Source organism: Amblyraja radiata, chromosome 45 (genome assembly GCF_010909765.2).
Source record: "Amblyraja radiata isolate CabotCenter1 chromosome 45, sAmbRad1.1.pri, whole genome shotgun sequence".
NCBI classification, from domain to species: Eukaryota; Metazoa; Chordata; class Chondrichthyes; order Rajiformes; family Rajidae; genus Amblyraja; species Amblyraja radiata.
The window spans coordinates 11,981,815-12,007,639 of record NC_046000.1 but is presented as its reverse complement, the minus strand read 5'-3'; the positions used below and the strand labels follow the sequence as shown (position 1 = coordinate 12,007,639).

Sequence of the window (25,825 nt, the reverse complement as noted above, 5' to 3'; positions counted from 1 at the left end):
AGATCGATCAGCCATGATTGAATGGCTTGATGGGCCGAATGGCCTCATTATGCAGTTGGAATTAATAAACTTTGAAATTGTTGTCTGGCTATTTCTGTCCACAGATGCTGCCTGATTCCTCCAGCAGATGTTTTTTTTGCTGAAGATTGCAGCTTCTACAGTTTCTTGCGTTTCCAGCAATAATGCTCCCCTCTTAATGGAAGCATTAATCTCCCAAAGTGCCGAAGACAGACACAGAATGCTGCAATAACTCAGCGGGACAGGCAGCATCTCTGGAGAGAAGGAATGGGTGACGTTTCGGGTCATAGAAACATAGAAAATAGGTGCAGGAGTAGGCCATTCGGCCCTTCGAGCCTGCACCGCCATTCAATATGATCATGGCTGATCATCCAACTCAGTATCCTGTACCTGCCTTCTCTCCATACCCCCTGATCCCTTTAGCCACAAGGGCCACATCTAACTCCCTCTTAAATATAGCCAATGAACTGGCAACCATCAGTAATATTTAACCAGGTGGACAATGAAATTAGTCTGAGAACTAGAATGGGGGAGGGATGGAGAGAGAAGGAAAGCATGGGTTACTTGGAGTTAGAGAAATCAATACTGCTGGGTTTACTTGAAGTTTTTATTTTAGATTTCCAGCATCGCAGCCTTTATTTTGACTTTCTTCCTTACATTTTGTGTCAAAAGAGCAACGCCTACTGGATGAGAGACATGGATAATAATAATAATAATGGATGGGATTTATATAGCGCCTTTCTAATACTCAAGGCGCTTTACATCGCATTATTCATTCACTCCTCAGTCACACTCGGTGGTGGTAAGCTACTTCTGTAGCCACAGCTGCCCTGGGGCAGACTGACGGAAGCGTGGCTGCCAATCTGCACCTACGGCCCCTCCGACCACCACCAATCACTCACACACATTCACACACAGGCAAAGGTGGGTGAAGTGTCTTGCCCAAGGACACAACGACAGTATGCACTCCAAGCGGGATTCGAACCGGCTACCTTCCGGTTGCCAGCCGAACACTTAGCCCATTGTGCCATCTGTCATCCCGATGAAAGAAGCCGGCCATCCTTACCTGGTGCGGCTTATGCAATAAAGGGCGGCTTCATTTCACGACAGCCCTTCATTTGAGCACAGTTAGGGATGGGCAACATATGCTGGAAAGGCACAAAATGCTGGGGTAACTCAGCGGGTCAGGCAGCATCCCTGGAGAACGTGGTGGGGAGGAGGGGCCGGACCTACGTAGCAGGTCATAGATGAACCCAGGTTCTGAGGGGGTGGGGTTTGATAGGTAGATGGTTGGACACAAGCCGGAGATGAACTCACACAAGGTGTTAAACGAAATAATCATTGAGTTGCGAATTGTGGATTGACAAAGTGTGAATTGTGTATTTGTGGGTGGAAGGGAAAGATGAGATATGGACAAGGCCAGTCAGGACTTAGGGGAGAAGGGGGTGTTTTATAGAGTTTACCTGAAGTTGGAGAATTCAATGTTCAGCTAACTAAGTGGAATATATACCATGCTGTGTAGAGGTTACATAAAGTTGAACCGAAGTTGGCTTGACCCAAAAATCGATTAACTTTCTTCCAAATTGGCCTAAACCCTCCTTGGAATATCAATGTTAAAACATAGTGGTTGTTTCAACCATCTATTGCTGATCTTTGCACCAGAATTTTGGGGGGATGTATAGAAATGGTGGGAAGGCACACCCAGCTACCTAAAACTCTGTTTTATTTTTGGTTATAACTCAACTCTGCAGTTTTATTTATGGTTATAAACAAGAATGAAGAAAGGAGGCGGCAACGATTTCCCTCAATAACTCACTAGTCTGACTAGTTTCAATGAATATTCCAATCAATCAAACGGGTTTGGACATGTTCACGAGGCTGTAAGTGGCAAAACGCAAAAGTGAGACAGGATAATTTAAAGTGCATTTGAGAAAAAGGTAATTCAACCTTTGCAGAATGAAAAACAGATGATATTTCGTGTAAATTACTGCAAGATCAGCCTGCGGCTCCATGCATTGTTTATCTGTGCGTTTCCAGGGACAGAGCACAGTCTGATCCCATTACCTGCCGGACTGCCACCTCCATTAACTCCACGTGGTTTAAGATCTGCCCTGTGATGGAATATCTCCACAAGGCTCTCTCTGTCTCTGTGTTTCTGTCACTTCCTGTCTTTCTCTCTGTCACTGTGTCTGTCTGTGTTTATGTGTGTGTCTCTCTCTCTGTCTGTCTCTCTCACTGTGTATCTGTCTGTGTACCTCTCTCTCTGTTACTATCTGTGTGTGTCTCTCTCTCTGTCACTTTCACCCTCTCTGTCACTCCGTCTGTCACCCTCTCTGTCACTCTCTCTCTGTGTCTATCTCTCTCTGTCTCTCTCTCTATCTCTGTCTATCTCTCTCTTTCTGCCCCTCTCTCTCTCTGTCTATCTCTCTCTATCACTCTCACCCTCTGTCTATCTCTCTGTCTATCTCTCTGTCTCTCTATCTCTCTGTCTCTATCTCTCTACCACTCTATCTCTCTCTCTATATATCTCTGTCTATCTATCTCTCTTTCTCTCTACCTCTTTTTTCTCTATCTCTCTCTCTATATATATATATATATATATCTGTCTCTATCTCTCTCTCTCTCTCTATGTATATATATATCTCACTCTCTCTGTCTATATATATATTTCTCTCTCCCTCTCTCTGTCTATCTCTCCTTCTCTCACTGTCTATCTCTCTCTGTCTCACTCTCTGTCTCTATATATCTCTCTATCTGTCTCTCTCTCTCTTTCTCTCTATATATATATATCTGTCTCTCTCTCTCTCTATATATCTCTCTCTCTCCGTCTCACCGTCTATCTCTCTCTCTCTGTCTATCTCTCTCTCTATATATCTCTCTCTATCTCTCCATCTCTGTCTATTTCTCTATCTATCTCTCTCTCTCTCTCTCTATATATATATATATATATATATATATATATATATATATATCTGTCACTCTCTGTCTATATATATATTTCCCTCTCACTCTCTCTCTCTCTATATATATATCTATCTCTCTCTCTGTCACACTATATCTCTCTCTCTCTCTCTCTGCCACACTCTCTCTCTCTCTCCCTCTCTCTCTATCTCTCTCTGCCACACTCTCTCTCTCTCTCTGTGTTAGTCTCCAGGCGCCACCAACGGCATTTCAAATTTGAAACGTAACGTTGGTGTTTTCCCGCCCCCGGGCTCGAGGTGTCCGCGCATGCCCAGTGGGCCCGGCGACCCCGCGTGCCGCCCGCGCTCCCCGCCCGGCGCATGCGCGGACTGCAGGTCCCCCCCTCCCCCCCCTCCCCCCCCCCCCCCCCCCTCCCCCCCCCCCCCCCGGCCCGGGGTTTCCCGCCGTCTCCGTCTCCGTCTCCGTCTCCGTCTCCGTCTCCGGGCGGCGCCTCGTGTCCGTCAGCGGCAGAACTGGTCAGTTGCGCTTCAACGTCGTCTATCTGTAGTAATATTACCTCAGAGTCTGTCTCCCTCCCTCCTCTCCTCTCTTCTCTCCCTCTCTTCTTTCTCTCCCTCCTCCTCCTCCTCCATCTCTCACTGTCTCTCCCTCTTCCCTCTCTCCTCTCCCCTCTTCCCTTTCCCCTTTCCCTCTCTCCCTCCACCTCACTCCCTCTCTCCTCTCCCCTCTCTCCTCTTCCCTCTCTCCTCCATTTCTCCCTCTCTCTCCCTTCCTCTCTCCATCTCTCCCTCCACCCTCTCCCTCCCTCTCCTCTTCTCTCTTCCTCCCTTTCTCCCTCTCCTCTTCCTCTCCCCTTTCCCTCTCTCCCTCCTCTCCCCTCTTCCCTCTCTCCCTCCTCTTCCCCTTCTCTCTCCCTCCTCTTCCCTTTCCCTCTCTCCCCTCTCCCCTCTTCCTCTCCCTCTCCCCTTTCCCTCTCTCCCTCCCTCTCTCCTCTTCCCCCTTCTCTCTCCCTCTCCTCTCTCTCTCTCCCTCTCTCTTCTCTCTCCCCCTCCCTCTCCTCTTCTCTCTTCCTCCCTTTCTCCCTCTCCTCTTTCTCGCTCTCCCCTCTCCCTCCTTTCCTCTTCCATCTCCTATCTTCTCTCCCTCTCTTCTCTCTCTCCCTCCACCTCCCCCTCCCTCCCTCTCCCCTCTCTCTCTCCCTCCACCCTCTCCCTCCCTCTCCTCTTCTCTCTTCCTCCCTTTCTCCCTCTCCTCTTCCTCTCCCCTTTCCCTCTCCTCTCCCCTCCTCTCTCCCTCTCCCCTCTCTCTCTCTTCCTCGTTCCTCTCTCCCTCCCCCTCTACCTCCCTTTCTCGCTCCTCCTCTTTTCTCTTCTCTCTCTCGCCCTCCCCTCCTCCTCCTCTCCTCTTTCCCCTCTCCTCCCTCTTCTCTCTCCCCCCCTCTCCTCCCCTCTCCCCCCCCCTCCCCTCTTTCTCCCTCTCCCTCTTCCTCTCCCCTTTCCCTCTCTCCCCTCTCCTCTCCCCTCTCCCCTTTCCCACTCTCCCCCTCCCTCCCTCTCCCCTCTCTCTCTCTCCCTCCACCTCCCTCTCCCCTCTCCCCTCTTCCTCTCCCCTTTCCCTCTCTCCCTCCCTCTCTCCTCTTCCCCCTTCTCTCTCCCTCTCCCCTCTCTCCTCTTCCCTCTCCTCTCTTCTCTCTCTCCCTCCCTCTCTCCTCTTCTCTCTCTCCCTCCCTCCCGCTTCCTCCCTTTCTCGCTCTCCTCTTTCTCTCGCTCTATCTCTCCCTCCTCCTCCTCCATCTCTCACTCTCTCCTCTCTCCCTCTCTCTCCCCCTCTTCTCTCCTCTCCCCTCTCCCAGTCTCCCTCTCCACTCTCTCTCCCTCTCCTCTCCTCTCCCCCTCCCTTTCTCCCTCTCTCTCCCTTCCTCTCTCCCTCTCACTGTCTCTCCCTCTCTTCCCTCTCCCTCTCCTCTCTCTATCTGTCCCCCCCTCTCACTCCCCCTCTCCCCCCTCTTCTCTCTCCTCTCCCCCTCCCCTTCTCTCTCTCTCTCTCCCTCCTCCTCCATCTCTCTGTCTCTCCCCTCTCCTCGCCCCCTCTCCCAGTCTCCCTTCCCCTCTCTCCCCCTCCCTCTCTCTCTCCCTCCCCCCTCCCTTTTTCTCCCCTCTCCTCATCTCCCTCTCTCCTCTTCCCTCTTCCTCCCTCCCTCTCCCCCTCTCCCCCTCTCTTTCTCCTCCCTCCCCCTCTTCCCTCTCTCTCCCTCTCTTCCCCCCTCTCTCTCCTACTCTCTCTCCCTCTCTTCCCCCTCTCTCTCCTACTCCTCTCTCTCTCTCTCCCTCTCCCTCCTCCTCCTCTCTCTCTCCCCCTCTCTCTCCCTCTCTCCCCCTCTCCTCCTTCCCTCTCTCCCTCCCCCGCTTCATCCCTCTCTCCCTCTCTCTCTCCTCTTCTCGCTCGTCTCCCTCCTCCCTCTCTTCTCTCCCTCTCTTCTATCCTCCGCTCTCCTCTCCCCTCTCTCCTCTTCCTCCTCCCCTCTCCTCTTCCTCCCTTTCGCTCTCTCCCCTTTCTCTCTCCCCCCTCCCCCTCCCTCTTTCTCTCCCTCCCCCCCTCTCTCTCTCTCCCCCTCTCTCCCTCTCCCCCCTCTCTCTAACTCTCTCTCCATTGATAGGTTTCTTGGATTATTAGCTCGGGGTTCCTCTCTCTCTTTCTCTCTCCCCACACATGTATTCATTGCATTATTAACACTCAGATAATATTAACTCTGGGTTGCTCTCTCCACAGGTGTGTTTCTTCCATTATAATGGCTTCAGATTCACACAAAAACTTGTATTTCAAAGCTTCAATTAAACAGGCCCCAGCAACATCCTTTTAAATCTCTGCACTCTTTCCTTTTGTTTTCCCTCACATAAATTTCCCTCATGAAACTTTTAACCGGAGGGCTTAGGAATCTTACTCGACAATCCTTACCACATTCTAATAAGACACTCTCAGTGGGCTGAAGGGCCTGTTTCCACATTGTATCTCTAAACTAAACTAAATTATTTAAAATCTGTGTCCTGCATCCTTGAACTGTCAGCCACACCAGGTTTTCTCTAATGACTGCCTCTGAGCTGATCATTATCTTGTGCATCATCTCCATTAAATCTCCTTTCAAATGGTATCTGCCAAGGAGAGCAATCCCAGTTTAATCGTTTAGCTAAAGTCCGTCGCCACTGAAAATCATATTAGAGACTCATTTATGCAGAGTTGGACATGGTTTCCACCTGTTCCAGAAACCTGTTTAATGTTATATCAACCGCTCTGACACCAATAATGTCCTGTGGCTTTTCACAATTTGGGAGAACATTCATACAATTTGCAGCATATATCCATGTCATCTGGCTGGGAACATACAAAAGCCATGCTGGACCAGAGTTTTATGGATTGTTAGATAATAACCAATGTTCATTGTTTTACATTTAACAGTACAGTGCCCTATCATCAGCAGTACTTTTAAGTGGCAGCTGCGGCTCGCCTGCAGTCCGTCTGTCTTTTCCTTTTTTGGTGTTTTCTTTTGCCCTGTTGGACGTATGTTTTAGTTTATTTTTAGTTGTGTATGTGTGGGGGGTGGGGGTAACTTGTTTTAGTCTCTTCCTTCGGGGGGGGGGGGGTGCGACCTTTTCTTTGTTGTATCTCCGTCTGCGCTGAGGCCTAATCACGGAGCTGGCGGCCTCCAACTGGGACCGACCTCGAGGCTCTGGAGGTAGAGCCAGGACTCACCATCGCGAAGCGGGCCGACTTTAGGGCTGAGGTGGCGCTGCGGAGGCGGCGACCCGACCGGACGGAGCCTCGGAGGCTTCAGTGGACGACAACATCGGGAGCTCACAGGTCCCAGGTTGGTGACCGATTCTCCGGAGCTCCCGCAACAACAGCTTTGTCCGCTGGACTGGAGGGTGGCAGCTTCATCCGCCCCGGGCCGCGGAGTTTGAACCGGCCCGTTCGCGGAGCTCGGATTCGGCCGCGGGACTTACCATCACCCGGCGGGGGCCCAACATTGAAAGCCTGGATCGCTTCAATGCAGAGGGAGAACAAGGAAGGAAGAGATAAGGACTTTAAGACTTTTGCCATCCATCACAGTGAGGAGGTGACTGGTAGACTCACTGTGGTGGATGTTAAACTGTGTTCATTGTGTGTTCTGTTATTTTATTCTCTGTCATGACTACAATTTCGTTCAAACTAAAAGTTTGAATGACAATAAAGGAAACAGACTTTATATTGCTGATAATTGTTAATAGAGAGGTCTGCTTTCTAGCAAAAACATTCTTGCCACGGGAAATTTGTCCATTCCTGTTTTACTCTTCACATAGACAGGTGGCAGGTTTAGACAGATGGAATAGGAATACGTTTGGCAGAGGTGCTGTCATAGTCCTGCATGAAATCTGATGTCTTTGAGATGTGGTAGTACATTCCAGTATAGGACTGAGCTGACCCTAAGTTTTGCCTTTTGGGCTGCAGGCGTGTTGGAGTGCTGTTCTCTTGGAGGGCACTGGTATTGTAGATACTGTAATAGGGCTCTGTCCTAGTGTTGATAGGTGTCGTGGAGCTTTGTACTCTTTGTTGAGGCTCGACGGAGGCAAAGACATCCTTTGAATGACTCGGACCACAGGCCTGGTCAACAAGCTTTTTCTGCGGTTTGGGAGAGAGGATATACGCCGAGTTGGTGTCGTGGTGAGAAGACTTGTTCCTGTTCGCAACCAGGCTGCCATCTCCCACTGCTTTCAGCCTCGTTTTCTGCTTGCAGCACAGCAGCAGGGCCACGAGGTGCGTACACCAAGCCACCTTCTTACGCAGGCCAGATTTGTTTCGTGAATAGATAAACGGGTTGAGGCCTGACCTAAAAAACACCAAGGTTAATCCACACAGCTCAAACTGATAGATGATAAAACTGTTTTCTGAAGATAAGACATCATGCACCAGTGCTATACCCAGTGGTAGACAGCAGACCACTGATAGTAGTATCATAATACAAGTCACGACAGCTTTGGAATCCTTAACAGCGGAAAGATTCACAGTTTGCTCAAGCTTTTTATTGGAAGTAACAGCATTTTTACTTTGGACGGAGGCGTGCAGATGTATCTGGACATGGGGTGCTTTGTTGGATTTCTGTTTTCTGTATAAAGATGGGCCTTCAGGAGGGAGAAAGGAGTCAGGGTTTTTGGGGTCGACCACGGTAATTACGGGGCACCGGTGTATCTGTGCATTCTTGTGCAGAGTTTGTGCGATCATTGCATAGGACACGGCCACGATGCCCACACAGAGGGTGAAGTCCACAACGTATGTGTACAGGATGGCCTTGCCGTCTTCGTTGATCAGCCCCAGCAGCGGCACGCAGATCTTGGAGCTGTGGTACTTGGTCATGGCCGACAAGGTGGCCAAGGTGAAACTAATGACCCACAAGATGATGGTGAAAAAGAGTCTGCAGGGGAAGGAGGAGCAGTGGTTCGTCTGTTGTCCCAGCACCATACGCAGGCGGTGGACAGCAATAACCGCCACCGTTTTCAAGGACATGATCACAAACCCTGTGCTGGTGAGGTGGAAGGTGAAGCAGAAAGTGTCCGACATGCTGCTCCCATCATTGGAGAACATCACAAAGCCAAACATGGGGGCGGTCACGAGGCAGATGAAGAGGTCACAGAACGACAGGTTCAGAATCATGAAGTCAAAATGGGTCCGGAATTTTCTGTAAGATGGATTGAAGAAGGACGAGAAGACAATTAGATTCCCGTAGGAGCCAAGGCAGAATACCAGGATAAGCAAAAGGGTGCAGGTGGCCAGTGTGGCCCTGTGGATGGCTGTTTGCACTTGCGTTTGATTCTTGCCTGGAAAGCAGTCGGTGAGCACAGGGAAAATACATTCCAGACTTGAGTTCATTTTGAAAAGGAGCTTTTATTTTATAAAATACGGTTGGGTATCCATTCAGGTAGCGTTTAGTTGTACAAATGGCAATTTCAGAAAGTATTTGGATGGATTAATTGTGGTTCCTGAAAACAGAAATAATATATCATTATGGTAATGCGGGAGAGAAAAAGACCCTTCAGCCCACTGAGTCCATGCTGACCATAAGCACCCATTCACAGTAATCTCATTCATATTTTCCTCATATTCTAAACAATCCCCCCTATTCTGCATAGGAAGGATCTACATATCTGAAGAAGGGTTTTGGCCCGAAACGTTGCCTATTTCCTTTGCTCCATAGATGCTGTCGCAACCGCTGAGTTTCTCCAGCACTTTTGTCTACCAAGGATCTACATAGGCTGGTTTATACTGAAGATAGACACATAGCGCTGGAGTAACTCAGAGGGTCATGCCTTTTCCTACCTCCAGTCGTCCCCCCCCCCCCCCTAATTTCAGCCTGAAGACGGGTCCCGACCCAAACAAAACATCACCCATTCTTTTTCTCCAGAGATGCTGCCTGACTCGCTGAGTTACTCCAACACTTTGTGTCTATCCCCCGAGATTTGACTAGTGGCATACTGGGAACAATTTACAATTGCTATTTAACTTCAAACCCCCATTCCTGTAAGATGTGGGAGAAAACCAGAGCACCCATCGCAAATGTTTGCAATCGCAGGAAGGACATGCAAACACTACACAGACAGCATCACAGATCAGGCTTGATTAGTTGTGCCACCGTTCCACTGCCTTAGTAGGAAAATGGAAACTGGAAGAGATTTGTTTAGTGTCTTTGAAATCATGGCTGATCAGTGACTGTGGAATCTTCTGTTTGTGCACAGGATTTGAGTTGAGGAGCAAAGAGGTCCTACTGCAGTTGTACAGAGCCCTGGTGAGACCGCACCTGGAGTATTGTGTACAATTTTGCTCTCCTAATTTGAGGAAGGACATTCTTGCTATTGAGGGAGTGCAGCGTATGTTCACCAGGTTAATTCCTGGGATGGCGGGACTGACATATGATGAAAGAATGGGTCGACTGGACTTGTATTCGCTGGAATTTAGAAGGATGATCTTTAATTAGAACTTTAATTATCTTAAGGTCGACACAAAATGCTGGAGTAACTCAGCGGTTGAGGCAGCATCTACGGAGAGAAGGAATGGGTGACGTTTCGGGTCGAGACCCTCCTTAAAGCTCTCTTATCAAGTTGCCTTTCAATCTTCTCACTTCTGTTCATCACTTCTGCTACAAAAGATATATGGTGCACTTGGGAAATACTCTCCAACTGTTAAGAAATTAATAACCAATCAGTCATTTAGAACTGAAATCCACTTAATGCCCCTGTCCCACTTAGGAAACCTGAACGGAAACCTCTGGAGACTTTGCGACCCACCCAAGGTTTCCGTGCGGTTCCCGGAGGTTTTTGTCAGTCTCCCTACCTGCTTCCACTACCTGCAACCTCTGGCAACCACCTGCAACCTCCGGGAACCGCACGGAAACCTTGGGTGGGGCGCAAAGTCTCCAGAGGTTTCCGTTCAGGTTCCCTAAGTGGGACAGGGGCATTAGTCTTAAGTCTCTACTTAAGACAGGGCTGCTGTTGCAAGCGGCCTACATCGTATGTAGGGTCAACATTGTTGCTTTAACCCATCAAAAAGCATAATTTGTCACTAATTAGCTGTTGCACCTTCAACTTGAAGTTGGTTGGGACCAGCCTTGTAATATTCCCCCTCAATCTGTTTCCTGCACATGGTGCAATCCCACTAGATTAGCTCTCTCACCCTTTCTTTGTGAGAATAATGTGTTATTGTACAGTTTAAAATAACATTGATAGGGATTCCAAGAAATGATGGGGAGAAAAGCTTCACGGAGGTGTGTACAGATTGCACAATGCTGACACTGCAATTGTCATCCATGGATTTGAAATGTCTTCTTTGTACTGCTGCTGATTGCTACAGAGACACACACAGTTACACATATATAACAGTTACATGCTGTGTCCCAAAAGCGTTAGTATCATATATATATTTCATTTCAAACATCAAGAACAATTAGTTCAATGTTGTACTGTACTATATATACGTATAACATTTTCAACACCTTTGGAAGAAAGGAAAATAAACATTCTGCAGGTCATTTCTAACAGTTTTATGTTCGAAACACATGAAAGAGTAAAGAATAAAATGTACATTCCTGGTACTTTAGATGTCTGAATTAAAATAGATTTTGCAATGAACTAATGGCATTTAATTCGCAGAATCGTTACTCAAAAACTAATTAAATGCCAATACATACCACTCGGCCTGATTTTGATCACAGGCTCACATTTTGATTGTGATCGGTGATGTTCTAAACCTCCATGAGACGACACTTTGGCATTCGGGCTCGGTACTGCAGCATTTGACATTGATGGCTGAGGGAATCAGAAATTCTCAGGCCCGACAGGTTGCATCAAACGCTGACCAGAAACCCGTCCACATTGCAAAAAAATGCAAAGCCAGATGTTAACACGGAGAGCTAATCAATCAGTCCACTCAATACGCAAACATACATTGCGGTCTCAATGTTAAACAAGCTTTTTTTTCATCCGATGCTGCAGTCCAGAGCAATCTGGTTTCTAAGGACTGTTACCATGGAAACTACAAGTACGTACGAATTGGAAATGTGTTTTGCTTCCAAGCTGTGGCTGTGAAGCATTTATTGACAGGTTGGCACTGATTGATGAAGCTTCTCCGACGAATGTGATTGGATGCATGTTTCATTTTTTGTTTTAAAACCCATTATTTTGATGGTAATTTTCAACCAATCTCTGGGTCCAAATATGTCCTCCTTTTACATCACCCCATATACGTGCATGTACGAGTACTTATAAACGCACATCACACTGGTTGGCTGAGGTGTGCAGCCATGTACCATTTATATAAGAGCCATACACCACTCAGAATGGAATATATGGCTGGAGCACATGCAAGTACTGGCAGCTGCAGTTTCTGTGGAACAGGACATATATCTCTGATATTTTCTTCTTAGCGAGTCCACACACAGGATTAGAAGGTACACAAAAATGATGGAGAAACTCAGCGGGTGCAGCATCATCTATGGAGCGAAGAAAATAGGTAACTTTTCGGCCCGAAACGTTGCCTATTAGGTCCATAGGTCACAGGGGAGGACCCCTCTATTCTGACTAAAGGTTCTGATTGCCCAAATGCAAGAAGTTGTAGTAGAACAAGGGTTTGGAGAGTGTTATTCTAATGGGCCTGTCCCACTTGGCGAGTTTTTAGGCAACTGCCGGCGACTGTCATAGCCGTAGCAGGTCGCCGAAAAAAACAGCGATGACCCACGTCATCTTGGCGACAACCTACGTCAGGAGAAGTCAAGCTACGCTCATTGGCCTCACACCCACTGTCGCTGAAAATTTTTCAACATGACCAGAAAGACGCTACGGCTTTTTGCGCGACTGAGGAGACTTCTCCCGGCGAACATGTGGTGACAGTGGACGGCGCGACTCTCGTCAGCAGCGGCCTCTGCAGTCCGTCTGTCTGTTTATTATTTTTGTCTCGTTTCTATGTAGTTTTTATTATTTTTTTGTCGGGGGTTGTGTGTGTGTGTGGGGGGGGGGGGACTTTAAATTCTTTCCCCTGCACGGGAGACCCGACCTTTTCTTTGTTGGGTCTCCGTTGTCATTGGGGCTGCAACGTGGAGCGGCCTCCAACAGGAACGACCTGGGGCTCCAGTCGCGGAGCTGCGGTCCTACTCACCTTCGTGGAGCTGGCCGAGTCCGGAGCGGGTGGAGCTGTGGTGGCGCGCTGCTGCGACCCGACCTCCGGAGCTTCGGAGGCTACAACCGCGGGTCTGGCGGACGGCAACACCGGAAGCCCGCGGGTCCCTGCTGGGAGACCGCTTTTCGGGGCTTCCGCAGCGGCGACTTCTCCCGCCCGAGTTGCGGGGTTGAAGAGAACCTGGAGCGGGGCCTTACACCATCGCCCCGCGTGGCTTGGAATGGCCGCGGGACTTTGCGAGCGCCCGCCGGGGCTCTAACACCAAGACCCGGTGTGCGGCCTTGCATCATCCGGCGTGGCTTTAATGGCCGCGGGACAATCACCATCGCCAGCCGGGGGCTTTGACTTTGACTCTGACATCGGGGGGGAGTGCAGGGGAGAGATAAGTTTTTTTGCCTTCCATCACAGCGATGTGATGGATGTATGTGTAAATTGTGTTGTGTCTCGGGTCTTTTTCGTTTTGTAATGTATGGCTGCAGAAACGACATTTCGTTTGGACCTCAACGGGGTCCAAATGACAAATAAATTGTATTGTATTGTATTGTATTGTACAAACTAGTCGCCTGTAGTTGCCTAAAAAAATCGTCTAACTGGGACAGGCCCATAACAGTGAATAGCAAAACGAACAGCTGACCACCATAGCAAATTGAGAAAATCCTGCGCTTTATCACCTGTCAACTTTGGGTGAAAAACAATCTGCAATTAAATTAGTACTGTGTGTTCAAAACAACAGTACATGAGAACATTTCTTTGGGGAAAATAAATGTTTAAAAAATCAAATGTTGTGATTAATGTACATGTAATATTCTATTGCGATTTATTTCACCTGAAATGATAACGCATCTAAATTGGTGAACAAACCCGTGCCTTGAAATTTCATGTGCAATGTTGTCAGCTCACATAAAATGTATTATAAAGCTCCCAAATTAGTTTCTGATGAATATATGTAAATATATTGTAATGCGAGTTGAACATTATATAATACATTTTCACCATTTTGTAAACACCCCTCATTATCATTCTCTCCTGTGTTTCCTTCCTCTCCCTCTGACTGATGGCAGGATTTTGTTCCCATTCGGATCCTGTAGAGGCTACAGGCAGAAGCAGTGGCTCAGCCCTCAGACGACAGCGCCCTCGTTTGTATGCATCGGCTTCAGAGGATGAGCTCCACCGCCACAGGGCTGAAAACCGTGGATTACGAGATCTTCGGAATTGTACAGGGTTGGTGTGATGCGGGGGGGGGGGCAAGCATTTTTCCTTTTCTCTGCTTTTTAATTTCATTTCATCTCCTTTCTCTGGCTGGAGGAAGGGAGTCAGCTGAAAATAGCCCAGCAAAACTCACAAAAAGGCAGAAGCCGTCAGAAAAAGGAGATGCAAGGGAAATTTATCTGCGTTATAAGCCTATTTTGGCAGGTGTGGCTGACAACTCTTTAAGTCAGAACTTTGCACATCTGTGTAAGGCAGTGAATATTTGAATGCCCTTTGCATTTCTAGATTCATCACTTATGCTGTGCTGTAATATTTATTTAAAGGACCGATTTTTGAGCTACAAATACCATAGAGAGTGTTGCACTACGGATAATCTGTAGGAAAAATATGGATTGTAACGAATAATTCCAATGTTACCGAATGTTAAAAAGTACCTGTACAGCATTTAACCGTAGCTGACGTTCCCATAATCCTGTCTGTGTTCAATTGCCTGATGTGAACATGGTACTAAAGATGGCCAAGATAGGAACGGACAGGAGGGGAGATAAAATCTGCCTCTCCTAATGCTATCCAGTTACCCGTTCCTTCTCTCCAGAGATGCATCCCGTCCCGCTGAGTTGTTCCAGCATTTTGTGTCTTATCTGCCACCAGATTCACTGCCAAAATAACATGGGATACAGAATAGAAATTTGTTCGGGTGAGATTTCTGTGCACAGAAAGTAAATAAATAAACACGCTTATTTTGTGGAAACTGACTTAATTCAGAGACGTGACCAGTCTGCCACATTGCTGAGTCATATGTAGGCCAAGCTGGGTCTACCCTCTCCTGAATACCCATGTTTAAAGCGGCACGGTGACGCAGAGGTAGAGTTGCTGCCTTACAGTGCTTGTGTAAAAAAAAATCTCCCTAGTGTGTGTAGGATAGTGTTAATGTGCGGGGCTCGCTGGTCGGCGCGGCGCGGCGCGGACTCGGTGGGCCGAAGGTCCTGTTCCCGCGCTGTATCTCTAAACTAAACTAAACTGCACTGTTCACCAGTGAGTAACGTGCTGTCTTTTAGTTTTTTTTTAATTATCCTGTTTGGTGGGTGTGTGGTCAGAGATGTTAACTATTCCTAAATATTGATTGTGAAGTAATTCTGTGTGTTCTGTTTCGAAACTTCCCAAAGGAATGCGCTGAAAACTCTCAGACGTCGAGGGTCAGGGTTGGTGCTTTAGAATTTTTTTTCCCTAATGGTGGTGCACTGGTAGAGTTGCTGCCTCACAGCGCCAGAGACCAGGGTTCGATCCCAACCACGGGTGCTTGTCTGTACGGAGTTTGTACCTTCTCCCTGTGACCTGCGTGGGCTTTCTCCGAGATCTTCGGTTTGCTCCCATACTCCAAAGATGTACTGGTGTGTAGGTTCATTGGCTTGGTAAATGTAAAAATTGTTCTTAGTGTGTTGTGTGTAGGATGGTGTTAATATGCGGGGATCGCTGGTCAGTGCGGACCCGGTGGGCCGAAGAGCCTGTTTCTGTGCCGTATCTCTAGATTTCTTCCTCTTAGGCCCCCTTCGGTCATGGCTAACCATGGGTGTCTCCAGGGTGCTATTCCCTATATGGAGCGTGACTTTGTTTAAAAGTGGGGAGACTGGTGCACAGACAGCCTCCCCACATTCCTTGACAGATCTGGGATAGGATCCAGTGGCATGGAGTCCAAGACGACCGGAGACCGTTTTCTGTTGCTGCCTTTATCCGCCTTCCCAACCATTGTGACGCTCCACTAAGGTCAGCCATCATCCTCCGCCTGTTCCACCGTTGAGGTCTTGGTTGGTTTGCTCTTTGTCAGAGACCTCCCCCTCGACCTTACCGCCATGGGTGGCCCTACCAGGAGCATAGCTCCAGACGGCATCGATCTCAGGATCTCAGGACCACACATGCGTCTCCACCACGACATGGTGACAATCCACGGAGAAGTATCTCTAACCTAAACTAAAACTAAAAAGCATTAGATATCAATTCTTTGGCTCCAGTTAGTAGAATTAGGCATTTGGCCCATCAAGTCTACTCCACCATTCAATCCTGGCTGATCTATCTCTCCCTCCTAACCCCATTCTCCTGCCTTCTCCCCATAACCTCTGACACCTGTACTAATCAAGAATCTTACCTATCTCTGCCTTTCACTGACTTGGCCTCCACAGCCTTCTGTGGCAAAGAATTCCACAGAATCACCACCCTCTGACAAAATAAATTTCTACGGTAGGTTTCTTAAGATATTTTTTAAGTTCCACGCCTGCAAATGGTTTAAAACTGCTGTTAGTTCTAGCAAAAGCTAAATAACAAAAACTGGAGCCAAAGAATTGATATCTAATGACTACAGAGGTGACCTGCGTGGGTTTTCTCCGAGATCTTCGGTTTCCTCCCACACTCCAGGTTTGTAGGATAATTGGCTTGGTAAATGTAAAAATTGTCCCTAGTGGGTGTAGGATAGTGTTAACGTGCGGGGATCGCTGGTCGGCGCGGACCCGGTGGGCCGAAGGGCCTGTTTCCGAACTATATCTCTAAACTAAACAATAAAAGAGAATAATACACATTATTTAGGTGTTAGAAATGAACTAACGTGATGGATCAGTGGGTGGCACAGTAGCAGGAACGATTAGTGCTGCTGCCTCAAGGCTTCAGCCACCTGGTTTCCATTCTAAACGTGGGTGCTGTCAGCGTGGAATCTGCGCGCTCTCTCTCTGACCACAAGAGCTTTCCCCACGTGCTTCCGTTTCCTCCTTTGTCCCGAAACGTGCTGGTAAACCGCTGTAAATTACCGCTTAGGCAAGTACCAAAACAAGGGAGAACATGTGGGAGGAATAATTTACGAGGCTACAGCGAAATAAGAGGGGTAATAATGGGAATACCCTGCTGAGAGCCACGAAGGAGCCAGTGAGCCAAATAGCGGCCTGTGCCACAATAAGTAACCACATGAATAAAGATAGAAGTAAATGTCAAACCTGTTTTATTTCTATCTTTGTCCAGTTCTGATCTGATGAACGTTAACTCTGCTTTTCTTCCCCCGGTTTCTGTCTGATCTCTTCAGCATTCCTGGCATTTTCAGTTCTTATTTTCAATGCAGAAATGGAAGTGTTGAATTTAAAAGTAGTGCACAGACTATAATTGTGGAATGTGGTGAGGTTCGGTTGGTCGAGGGAACCATATATCATCAACCAACATTTTAAGAACAAAATAAATAGAAACCGGAGTGATTTATAAGGTCTCTTGAGCCTGATCTATATCACTCCATGGAGTCATGAGTAATCCTCTGCCTCATCCACTTTCCCACTCAATCCCCATATGTCGTGCTTCCCCCTTGATCTCCCACTCAATTCCCATATATCTTGGTTCCCTTAAATCCCTCCTCAATTCCCAAATATCTTAGTTCCTTTAGAGTTCACAAATCAGTTCTTAGATATGCACACACGCAAAAGATTTCCACCATTTTATATTCTAGAGAATTCCAATGTTCCCCCCACGCCCCTAGTCGTAGACCCTCACATTTATCTTGTTAATCCAGCGTTTCACCTGATTCCTGGGATGTCAGGACTTTCATATGAAGAAAGACTGGATAGACTCGGCTTGTACTCGCTAGAATTTAGAAGATTGAGGGTGGATCTTATAGAAACTTACAAAATTCTTAAGGGGTTGGACAGGCTAGATGCAGGAAGATTATTCCCGATGTTGGGGAAGTCCAGAACAAGGGGTCACAGTTTAAGGATAAGGGGGAAATCTTTTAGGACTGAGATGAGAAAAACATTTTTTACACAGAGAGTGGTGAATCTGTGGAATTCTCTGCCACAGAAGGTAGTTGAGGTCAGTTCATTGGCTATATTTAAGAGGGAGTTAGATGTGGCCCTTGTGGCTAAAGGGATCAGGGGGTATGGAGAGAAGTCAGGTACAGGATACTGAGTCGGATGATCAGCCATGATCATATTGAATGGTGGTGCAGGCTCGAAGGGCCGAATGGCCTACTCCTGCACCTATTGTCTATGTTTCTCAACCTTTTTACCCTTGCGGAACCCTTGAAGTGATTTTCATGTCTCAGGGAGCCCCAACGTAAAAATGAGGGACTGTACCTGTACGCCAGGGAGCACAGACAGGACTGATGGAGACCGTGTATGCGACTGTACTCGAGTGAGACACTTGATGAAACACGAATCCATCACGTACAGCTCTTGTCCACTGACCACTAGAGGCCGTTTCGCCCTGGCGCCGTCTAGACGTCGCTAAATATAATTCCCTCTGATTATTATACAGGTGCACAACCTTTTATCCGAAGATCCAAATAACGAAAACCTCCGAATAGCGGCCATTTTTTTCGGTCCTTGAAGAAAGGTCCTTGAAAACGTTCACCGAGGGCGGCCCGCAGAGGTGACAGCGGAACCTCCGGTCGGTCCTCGAAGAAAGGGGAACTAAATCCCCATTCATAAAAGAGAAGGTGAGGGTATATTGCGCGGGAGGGTTAATAATTGACAATATGCTGCTGCCTGCCCGCTGAGTTAAAAAGTTCCCACGGTAGACTCACGATACACAGTGTTTCGTGAGTCTTGCGTGGGAACTTTTTAACTCAGCGGGGCAGGCAGCAGCAGATTGTCGCTCGCTTCAGTTTCACCCCACCTACACCCCTCTGCTTCCCGGCCATGTGTGTGACCCCTTCCCTCCCCTCTCCAGCTCCCCGCTCATTGCACCGGCGCGGGGGCTTTGCACTGTCTTCAAGTCGGCGATGCCAGCAGGACCAAAGATCTTATAGCTCCGCTATAGGATCTTTGAGCAGGACCGTGCCAGTCACCGGAGACGTCAGGACCAACGGGACACCGACCCCCAGGCCCACCGCAAGCACAGAGATCCCAGAGACCCACAGCCAACAGCAGCCCAGCCCCGTTCCAACTCCAGAGGAAAACTGCAAACTGGCCGGAGACGTCAGGACCACCAGAAGCCGTTCCCCGAGCTGCGCCCCCTCATCGGGACACCGACCCCCAGGCCCACTGCAAGCACGGAGATCCCAGAGACCCACAGCCAACAGCAGCTTCAACTACAGAGGAACCTGGGTTGCGGATGACGGGGCGCAGCTCGGGGCGTCGTAGGGGCCCATCGGGGAGCGGGTTCCTGTTGGTCCTGACGTCTCCGGCCACCTGCCATCCTCCGGGAACTGTACCGCCCTTGCAGGAGAGTGGGGTTGTTTGCAGTTGCAGAGGGAGGGGGCAAGGGCGGTACAGTTCACAGTCTCAGCTCCAGTCCAGGGGGGTGGCCGGAGACGTCAGGACCAACGGGGCACCGACCCCCAGGCCCACTGCAAGCACGGAGATCCCAGAGACCCACAGCCAGCAGCAACTCCAGCCCAGCCCCGCTCCAACTCCAGAGGAACACGTAGGGGCAGAAGCTGATGGTGTGCAAGGTACGTCTTGTTCTTGGGGTGGCGGATGAGGGGGCGCAGCTCGGGCTGTGGGCGAACTGCCACTTGTCGCCGTAGCGGCCCATCGGGGAGCGGATTCCTCTGGAGTTGGAGGGGGAGGGGGGTATTGTGCTGTTTGATCGTCCCGTGCTATCCCAGGGACAGGGAGACACAGCGGCTTTTTAGACTGGTGGGCAATCACTTCCAAAGTTCTGCCCACACAGTCAGTACACCTCTCCTACACTGCATTTCATACAGACATTTATCCTGCTAGAAAAAACTACATTGAAGACGCAAACTCGCGACCGAGTAACTGCCGGGATCAAGGCGCAAACTCGCGACCTTGCGGATATGAGCCGAGCACTCTACCACTGAGCCAGCCATTAAAATCTACGCTAAAAAATTTCCATTCCGAAGACCGACAAATTCTGAACTACGAAAAGTGTCTGGTCCCAAGGCTTTCGGATAAAAGGTTGTGCACCTGTACTTTTAAACGATATAACAGGTTGAAGACTTTATTATAATACCCAAGAATTTTCAAAGAATATGCTGTACGTGTATAATAAATTTACGAATATGAAATTAAACACAAAAATGACTAAAAAATGCATTTACATTTGATTAGCCTATTTATCACTATTTCCCTCAGAACCGCTAGCGACCTCTCGTGGAACCCTAGCTTTCCAGGGAACCCCGGTTGTGAAACGCTGTGTTAATCCCTTCCGAACCCTGTTGGTTTCAATGAGATCACGTCATTCTTCCGAGTGGATAATAATCTCTTCTTTACCATCTCTCCTCAAATGACAACCCTCCTCCTTGATAGGCAAAATGCTGGAGAAACTCAGCGGGTGAGGCAGCATCTATGGAGCGAAGGAAAAAGGCCACGTTTCGGGTCGAGTCCCTTCTTCACACCGGCCAACATGTCCCAGCTACATTAGTCCCACTTGCCCGCGCATTTGGCCGATATCCCTCCAAACCTGTCCTATCCATGTGCCTGTCTAACTGTTTCTTAAACATCGGCATAGTCCCAGCCTCAACTATACCTCACTGGTGACCCTCAGACTATCCTTGATCGGACTTTGCTGGCTTTACCTTGCATTAAACGTTATTCCCTCATCCTGTATCATATAAACATATATTGTCTTTCTGCTGACTGGATGGCACGCAACAAAAGCTTTTCACTGTACCTGACAATAAAGTATAGTATGTGTAGGAAAGAACTGCAGATGCTGGTTTCAATGGAAGGTCGACACAAAATGCTGGAGTATCTCAGCGGGACAGGCAGCATCTCGAGAGAAGGAATGGGTGACGTTTCGGGTCGAGACCCTTCTTCAGATTCCAGTACGACAGAGTCTGAAGAAGGGTTTCGACCCGAAACGTTGCCTATTTCCTTCGCTCCATAGATGCTGCCTCACCCGCTGAGTTTCTACAGCATTTTTGTCTACCTTCAGATTCCAGTCCATGACTCTCAGTCTGAAGAAGGGTCTTGACCCAATACATCATCCATTCCTTCTCTCTCGAGATGCTGCCTGTCCCGCTGAGTTACTCCAGTATTTTGTGTCTATCTTTGGTGTAAACCAGCATCTGCCGTTCCTATACATGGTAGGTTACAATCTGGATTGGGAAAAATGAAGCAGAAGGTCACAAGTTGGGGATCAGTGACTTGCTATTTTATACCTTTGACTGCCAGTATGTTTGCTGCTATTGTCGGATAGTCGGCGACTAAACCGTCTCCCCCACCTGGTTTGCCAGGTGAGGAGGGGGCTGTCAGAGGGCCCCCAGCAGGACCAAAAGCAAGACCTGTCAAAGGGCGGATGAGCTCCTAGCGAGCCAACGGCCATCCTCACTTCAGCAGAAGTTGCGATCACTGTCATACACGGCATTGTAAGGAACGATGATAAAGCACACACACACCAAAATCCTATACTTCCAGCGGCGGAAGTCGGCAGGAACTGGAGGACAGAGATGTGTGGTTCGTCCGTCACCATTCCCGTCGTTAACCAGCACCACTGCGTCGCTAATGTTTTAAACGATTATGGTTTTTGCTGCTAACAACAACTATTTCACTTTATCGGCACAATGGCGTATAGGTCGAGCTACTGCCTTACAGCGCCAGAGACTCAGGTTCGATCATGACTAAGGGTGCCTGTCTGCACATAGTTTGTACGTTCTCCCCGTGACCTGCGTGGGTTTTCTCAGAGATCTTCGGTTTCCTCCCACACTCCAAAGACGTACAAGTTTGTAAGTTAATTGGCTTGGTATGAATGTAAATTGTCCGTAGTGTGTGTAGGATAGTGTTAATGTCCAGGGATGGCTGGTCAGCTCAGATTTGGTGAGCCTTGGGGCCTGTTTCCGTGCTGTATCTCTAAACTAAATACCAATTCTTGAGTGTGTTGGGTTTAAAACCAGTGTGTATTTCTGTCCAGTGTTTAAAAAGGAACTGCAGATGCTGGAAAATCGAAGGTAGACAAAAGTGCTGGAGAAACTCAGCGGGTGCAGCAGCATCTAAGGAGCGAAGGAAATAGGCAACGTTTCGGGCCGAAACCCTTTCTGTCCTCTTGGTGGTGCTGCAAGCCACATATCCGAAAGGCATGCTATTCCGCCACTAACCCGCACAGGACAGGCATCTCAATAATTGCTGCAGAGGTTTAACTTCAGATCTGCAGCAAAAAAATACAGCAGGATTATTTGTGTGGACTGAGAGTAGTGCAGTTTTATCACCCTTAGCAATCAAGATTAAAGCTTCCTCCGTTAAAAGGGGTCTGACAAGGACTCTTCTCGTATTGGTGATAACGTTTAGTCTTATCTATGGTCACCGTTATCTCATCAGATTATTCCCTGAGCAGCAGGGGAACAGATGGATTCATCTCACAAAATTGATGATTTTTTTTCCAGTGGTGATGGGCGATTGGCTTTGAATGCATAAACAAGGTGTTTATTTATTTTAATGGATTGCTCTGCAAAGGGGATGACATATACATGAAGTTTTGCTTAAGAAGGAACTGCAGATGCTGGAACAATCGAAGGTAGACAAAAATGCTGGAGAAACTCAGCGAGTGAGGCAGCATCCATGGAGTGCAGGAAATAGGCTACGTTTCGGGTCGAAACCCTTCTTCAGGGGTTTCGACCCGAAACGTTGCCTATTTCCTTCGCTCCATCGATGCTGCCTCACCCGCTGAGTTTCTCCAGCATTTTTGACATATACATGAAAGTAATTTTCAGCGTTTGCCCAGAGTCACAAACTCTTTCTCAAACTAGTCCATTCCCCTCGCAGTCAACTGTGTGAGATTCAGTCGGATCGCTCACCATCATGATGTTAAGTTTGATACTAAAATGAACTTTGGACAACATATCTGCTCCATCACCGCCTAATCACTGCCTAATTTCAGTCACGAGACATTGCCCAACTCCAATTTGGTCAGTTTATCAGTGGGGCCACAGAGGGAGATACGCATTGCTGGTCTCTGAACTCTAACTCAGGATTGAGTCTTGCCATTAATCGGCCCTGCAGAGTAGCAGCCACATTTATCCCACTGCATCTTGCTGTTGACTCTCATCCCAAAACAAACCAACTTCCCTCATTCCTTCTCTCCAGAGATGCTGCCTGTCCCGCTGAGTTACTCCGGCATTTTGCATCCACCTCCGCTTCCCTCAATCATCTGCTTGACAACAAAAATTGCTGGGGCTCCCGCAATTTACATTCAACAGGAGTGTAGACAAAAATGCTGGAGAAACTCAGTGGGTGAGGCAGCATCTATGGAGCAAAGAAAAAAGGCAACGTATCGGGTCGAGACCCTTCTTCAGACTGATGTGGGGGGACGGGAAGAAGAAAGGAAGAAGCGGAGACAGTGGGCTGTGGGAGAGGGAAGGGGAGGAGAAAGCAGGGACTACCTGAAATTGGAGAAGTCAATGTTCATACCGCTGGGGTGTAAACTGCCCAAGCGAAATATGAGGTGCTGCTCCTCCAATTTATGGTGGGATTCATTCAGGCCAGTAGTGTGATCACTGCTGTCTATTTAATCTGTAACAAAGTCAAACATTGGAATAGTTGTGGAGGCACAAGAGACTGCAGATGCTGGAATGAAGAGTCTCGATGCAGGGTCTTGACTTTAAATGTCAGCTGCCCATTTCCTCCCTAGATGCTGTCTGACCCACTGAGTTCCTCCCTAGATGCTGGCTATATTTAAGAGGGAGTTAGATGTGGCCCTTGTGGCTAAAGGGATCAGGGTATGGCGAGAAGGCAGGTACAGGATGCTGAGTTGGATGATCATATTGAATGGCGGTGCAGGCTCGAAGGGCCGAATGGCCTACTCCTGCACCTATTTTCTATGTTTCTATGACCCGCTGAGTTCCACTAGCTGCTCTCCTTTTTGGCACTGGATTAATCGTGCTATGCATTAAATTTCTTCATTGATTAATTTCTAATAAATTAATAGATGTTGCTTTGATAAAATGGTGGAAAAAAAGAACTATACATCTGCTAAACGATTGCAATAAATGCGACACCATTTTCAATAGTTTTTAAGCCTTTGTCTCATGTTCTCAGCCTAAAGGGCCTGTCCCACTTCACGACCTAATTCACAACCTTTTTTACTCGTGGACATTTTTCATCAGGCTAGAAAAGAAGTCCCTGACCTACTTGATGCCATGAGTACCTACGACTAGCATCACGGCCTCCTACGACCTTGTGACGACCATGCTGCGAGTATGAGTCAAGGGCAAACTCGGCAGAGGTCGTGAAAGTGGGACAGGCCCTTAACTCTAATGGCAAGCAAAGACACAAAATGCTGGAGTAACGCAGCAGGTCAGGCAGCTTCCCTGGAGAACATGGCTAGGTGACATTATGGGTGGGAACCCTTCTTCAGGCTTTGGTAAACCTTCTATTGGGGGATGCAGTCAAAATTCACCCCGCGACCATGTGAAAACAGCCTAGTTCGCTCGAAAAAAACTGAGCAAATATCTCTGGCAGTATATCAATTTTTAACTCATGATGCAGATGCTTCTAAAAGGATGGGAATTATCCACCTTTTTCCACGCTATATCTCTAAACTACTCTAATCCAGGCTGCCTCAGTAACCAGGGATGCAATACAAGACTTTTGAAGAAGGCTCCCGACCGGAAACATCACCCATCCATGTTCTCCAGAGATGCTGCCCGACCTGCTGCGTTACTCCAGTGCTTTGTGTATAGATCAACATCTGCAGCTCCTTGTTTCGACATCATTCAGATAGACTGTTCAGTTCAATTCAGAGATACAGAGCGGAAACAGGCCCTTCGGCCCACCAGGTTCACACCATCCTACACACACTAGGGACAATTTACACTTACACCAAAACCACTAACCTACAAACCTGCACGTCTTTGGAGTGTGGGAGGAAACCGAAGATCTCGGTCACGGGGGGAGAACGTACAAACTCCGTACAGACAGCACCCTTGTACGGAGATCGAACCCGGGTCTCTGGCACTGCAAGCCCTGCAAGGCAGCAACACTACCCGCTGCGCCACCGTGCCGCTCGATCTGAGTTCTGAGTGGAAAATGTATATTTGTGCTCTGTTGCTCACTTTGAGACTGTTGGGAACCTGGGATACATCCCTCAAACATTGCAGCGGCACTCTCTGTAGGAAATGGCGAATGATTTATTTTTATTTCCTTTTCATTTCCAGGTGTCTTTTTCCGAAAGGTAAGATTGCTGACTCCCAACGGGTCCGTTTCTCACCACTATGTCCTCCCTATGTCACACAAGGTACCGGACTGTCAAAAGTGAGTATGTACTCATTGAAGGGGAGGGGGTGCGAATCGATACTTCCAATTTTCTGAGGAATTCTTTTGACTTTCCACGTTCTTCGTAAGTACCGTCAGTCTGCTCAGCACATACAAGTAAACGATGATACTGAATTCGTCTGAAGAAGGGTTTTTAGTTTAGGTTGACAAAAGTGCTGGAGAAACTCACCCGCTGAGTTTCTCCAGTACTTTTGTCTACCTTCGATTTTCCAACATCTGCAGTTCCTTCTTAAACATTTTTAGTTTAGATAATTGGCCGGTGTAGATTAGTGTGTTAGTACCATATATATATATATATGTTACCATGCAGATTATACATGCTGCACATTCCTTAAGTCACTCAAAAGCAAATAGAACTCTCGGCCTTCTCAAAATAAATTTTCACACGTGTAGTACATCCGTCAAAGAGAATGCCTACAAGTCCTTAGTCAGGCCCAAATTGGAGCATTGTGGAGCGGTATGGGATCCTTTCAACCAGGCACGGAACTTGCTATCAAAACATGGAGGGGACAGGGGGGGACACAATTTTTTGTCAGCCGCGCGCTCATGCGCACACTCACACGCGCGAGGCTTCGGAGGCTCAATCCAGCGCTAAATGCAGCTCAACTCTGCCTGTCTCGCCGGGTTAACTACAGCCCTGACGGGAAACCAGCGCTGCTTCTCCGCGCTGGCCATATTTCCCGCAGGCCCAGGCAGGTTAACCTGTCGGGACAGGCAGAGTTGAGCTGGGTTTAGCGCTGCTTCTCTGCGCGGGCCTGGGGGTACAGCTCGCGTCTGACTGACGACCT

The 25,825-nt window shown here is 48.1% G+C and overlaps 2 protein-coding genes across 3 annotated transcripts in view; one reads left to right on the top strand and one right to left on the bottom strand.

Moving 5' to 3' along the window:
- The first annotated feature begins 1,896 nt into the window (after positions 1–1,896).
- The window catches only part of LOC116968490 (acylphosphatase-2-like), a 36,989-nt gene continuing 13,060 nt past the window's right edge, over positions 1,897–25,825 (top strand). Inside the window, exons 1-3 of one of the 2 annotated variants that reach the window (XM_033015259.1) lie at positions 1,897–1,955; positions 13,695–13,854; positions 24,920–24,936. In XM_033015259.1, the coding sequence (XP_032871150.1) occupies positions 13,776–13,854; positions 24,920–24,936 (96 nt within the window). In that variant the 5' untranslated portion in view covers positions 1,897–1,955; positions 13,695–13,775. Of the gene's footprint in view, positions 1,956–3,397; positions 3,456–13,694; positions 13,855–24,919; positions 24,937–25,825 lie in introns of those variants that run through there. The other variant, XM_033015258.1, reaches the window with a different exon arrangement.
- LOC116968489 (probable G-protein coupled receptor 75) lies at positions 7,165–11,535 on the bottom strand. The gene is made up of 2 exons (XM_033015257.1): positions 11,150–11,535; positions 7,165–8,948 (listed from the first exon to the last, which is right to left on the bottom strand). The coding sequence occupies exon 2, from the start codon at positions 8,836–8,838 to the stop codon at positions 7,288–7,290; it is 1,551 nt and encodes a 516-aa protein (XP_032871148.1). The 5' UTR covers positions 8,839–8,948; positions 11,150–11,535; the 3' UTR covers positions 7,165–7,287.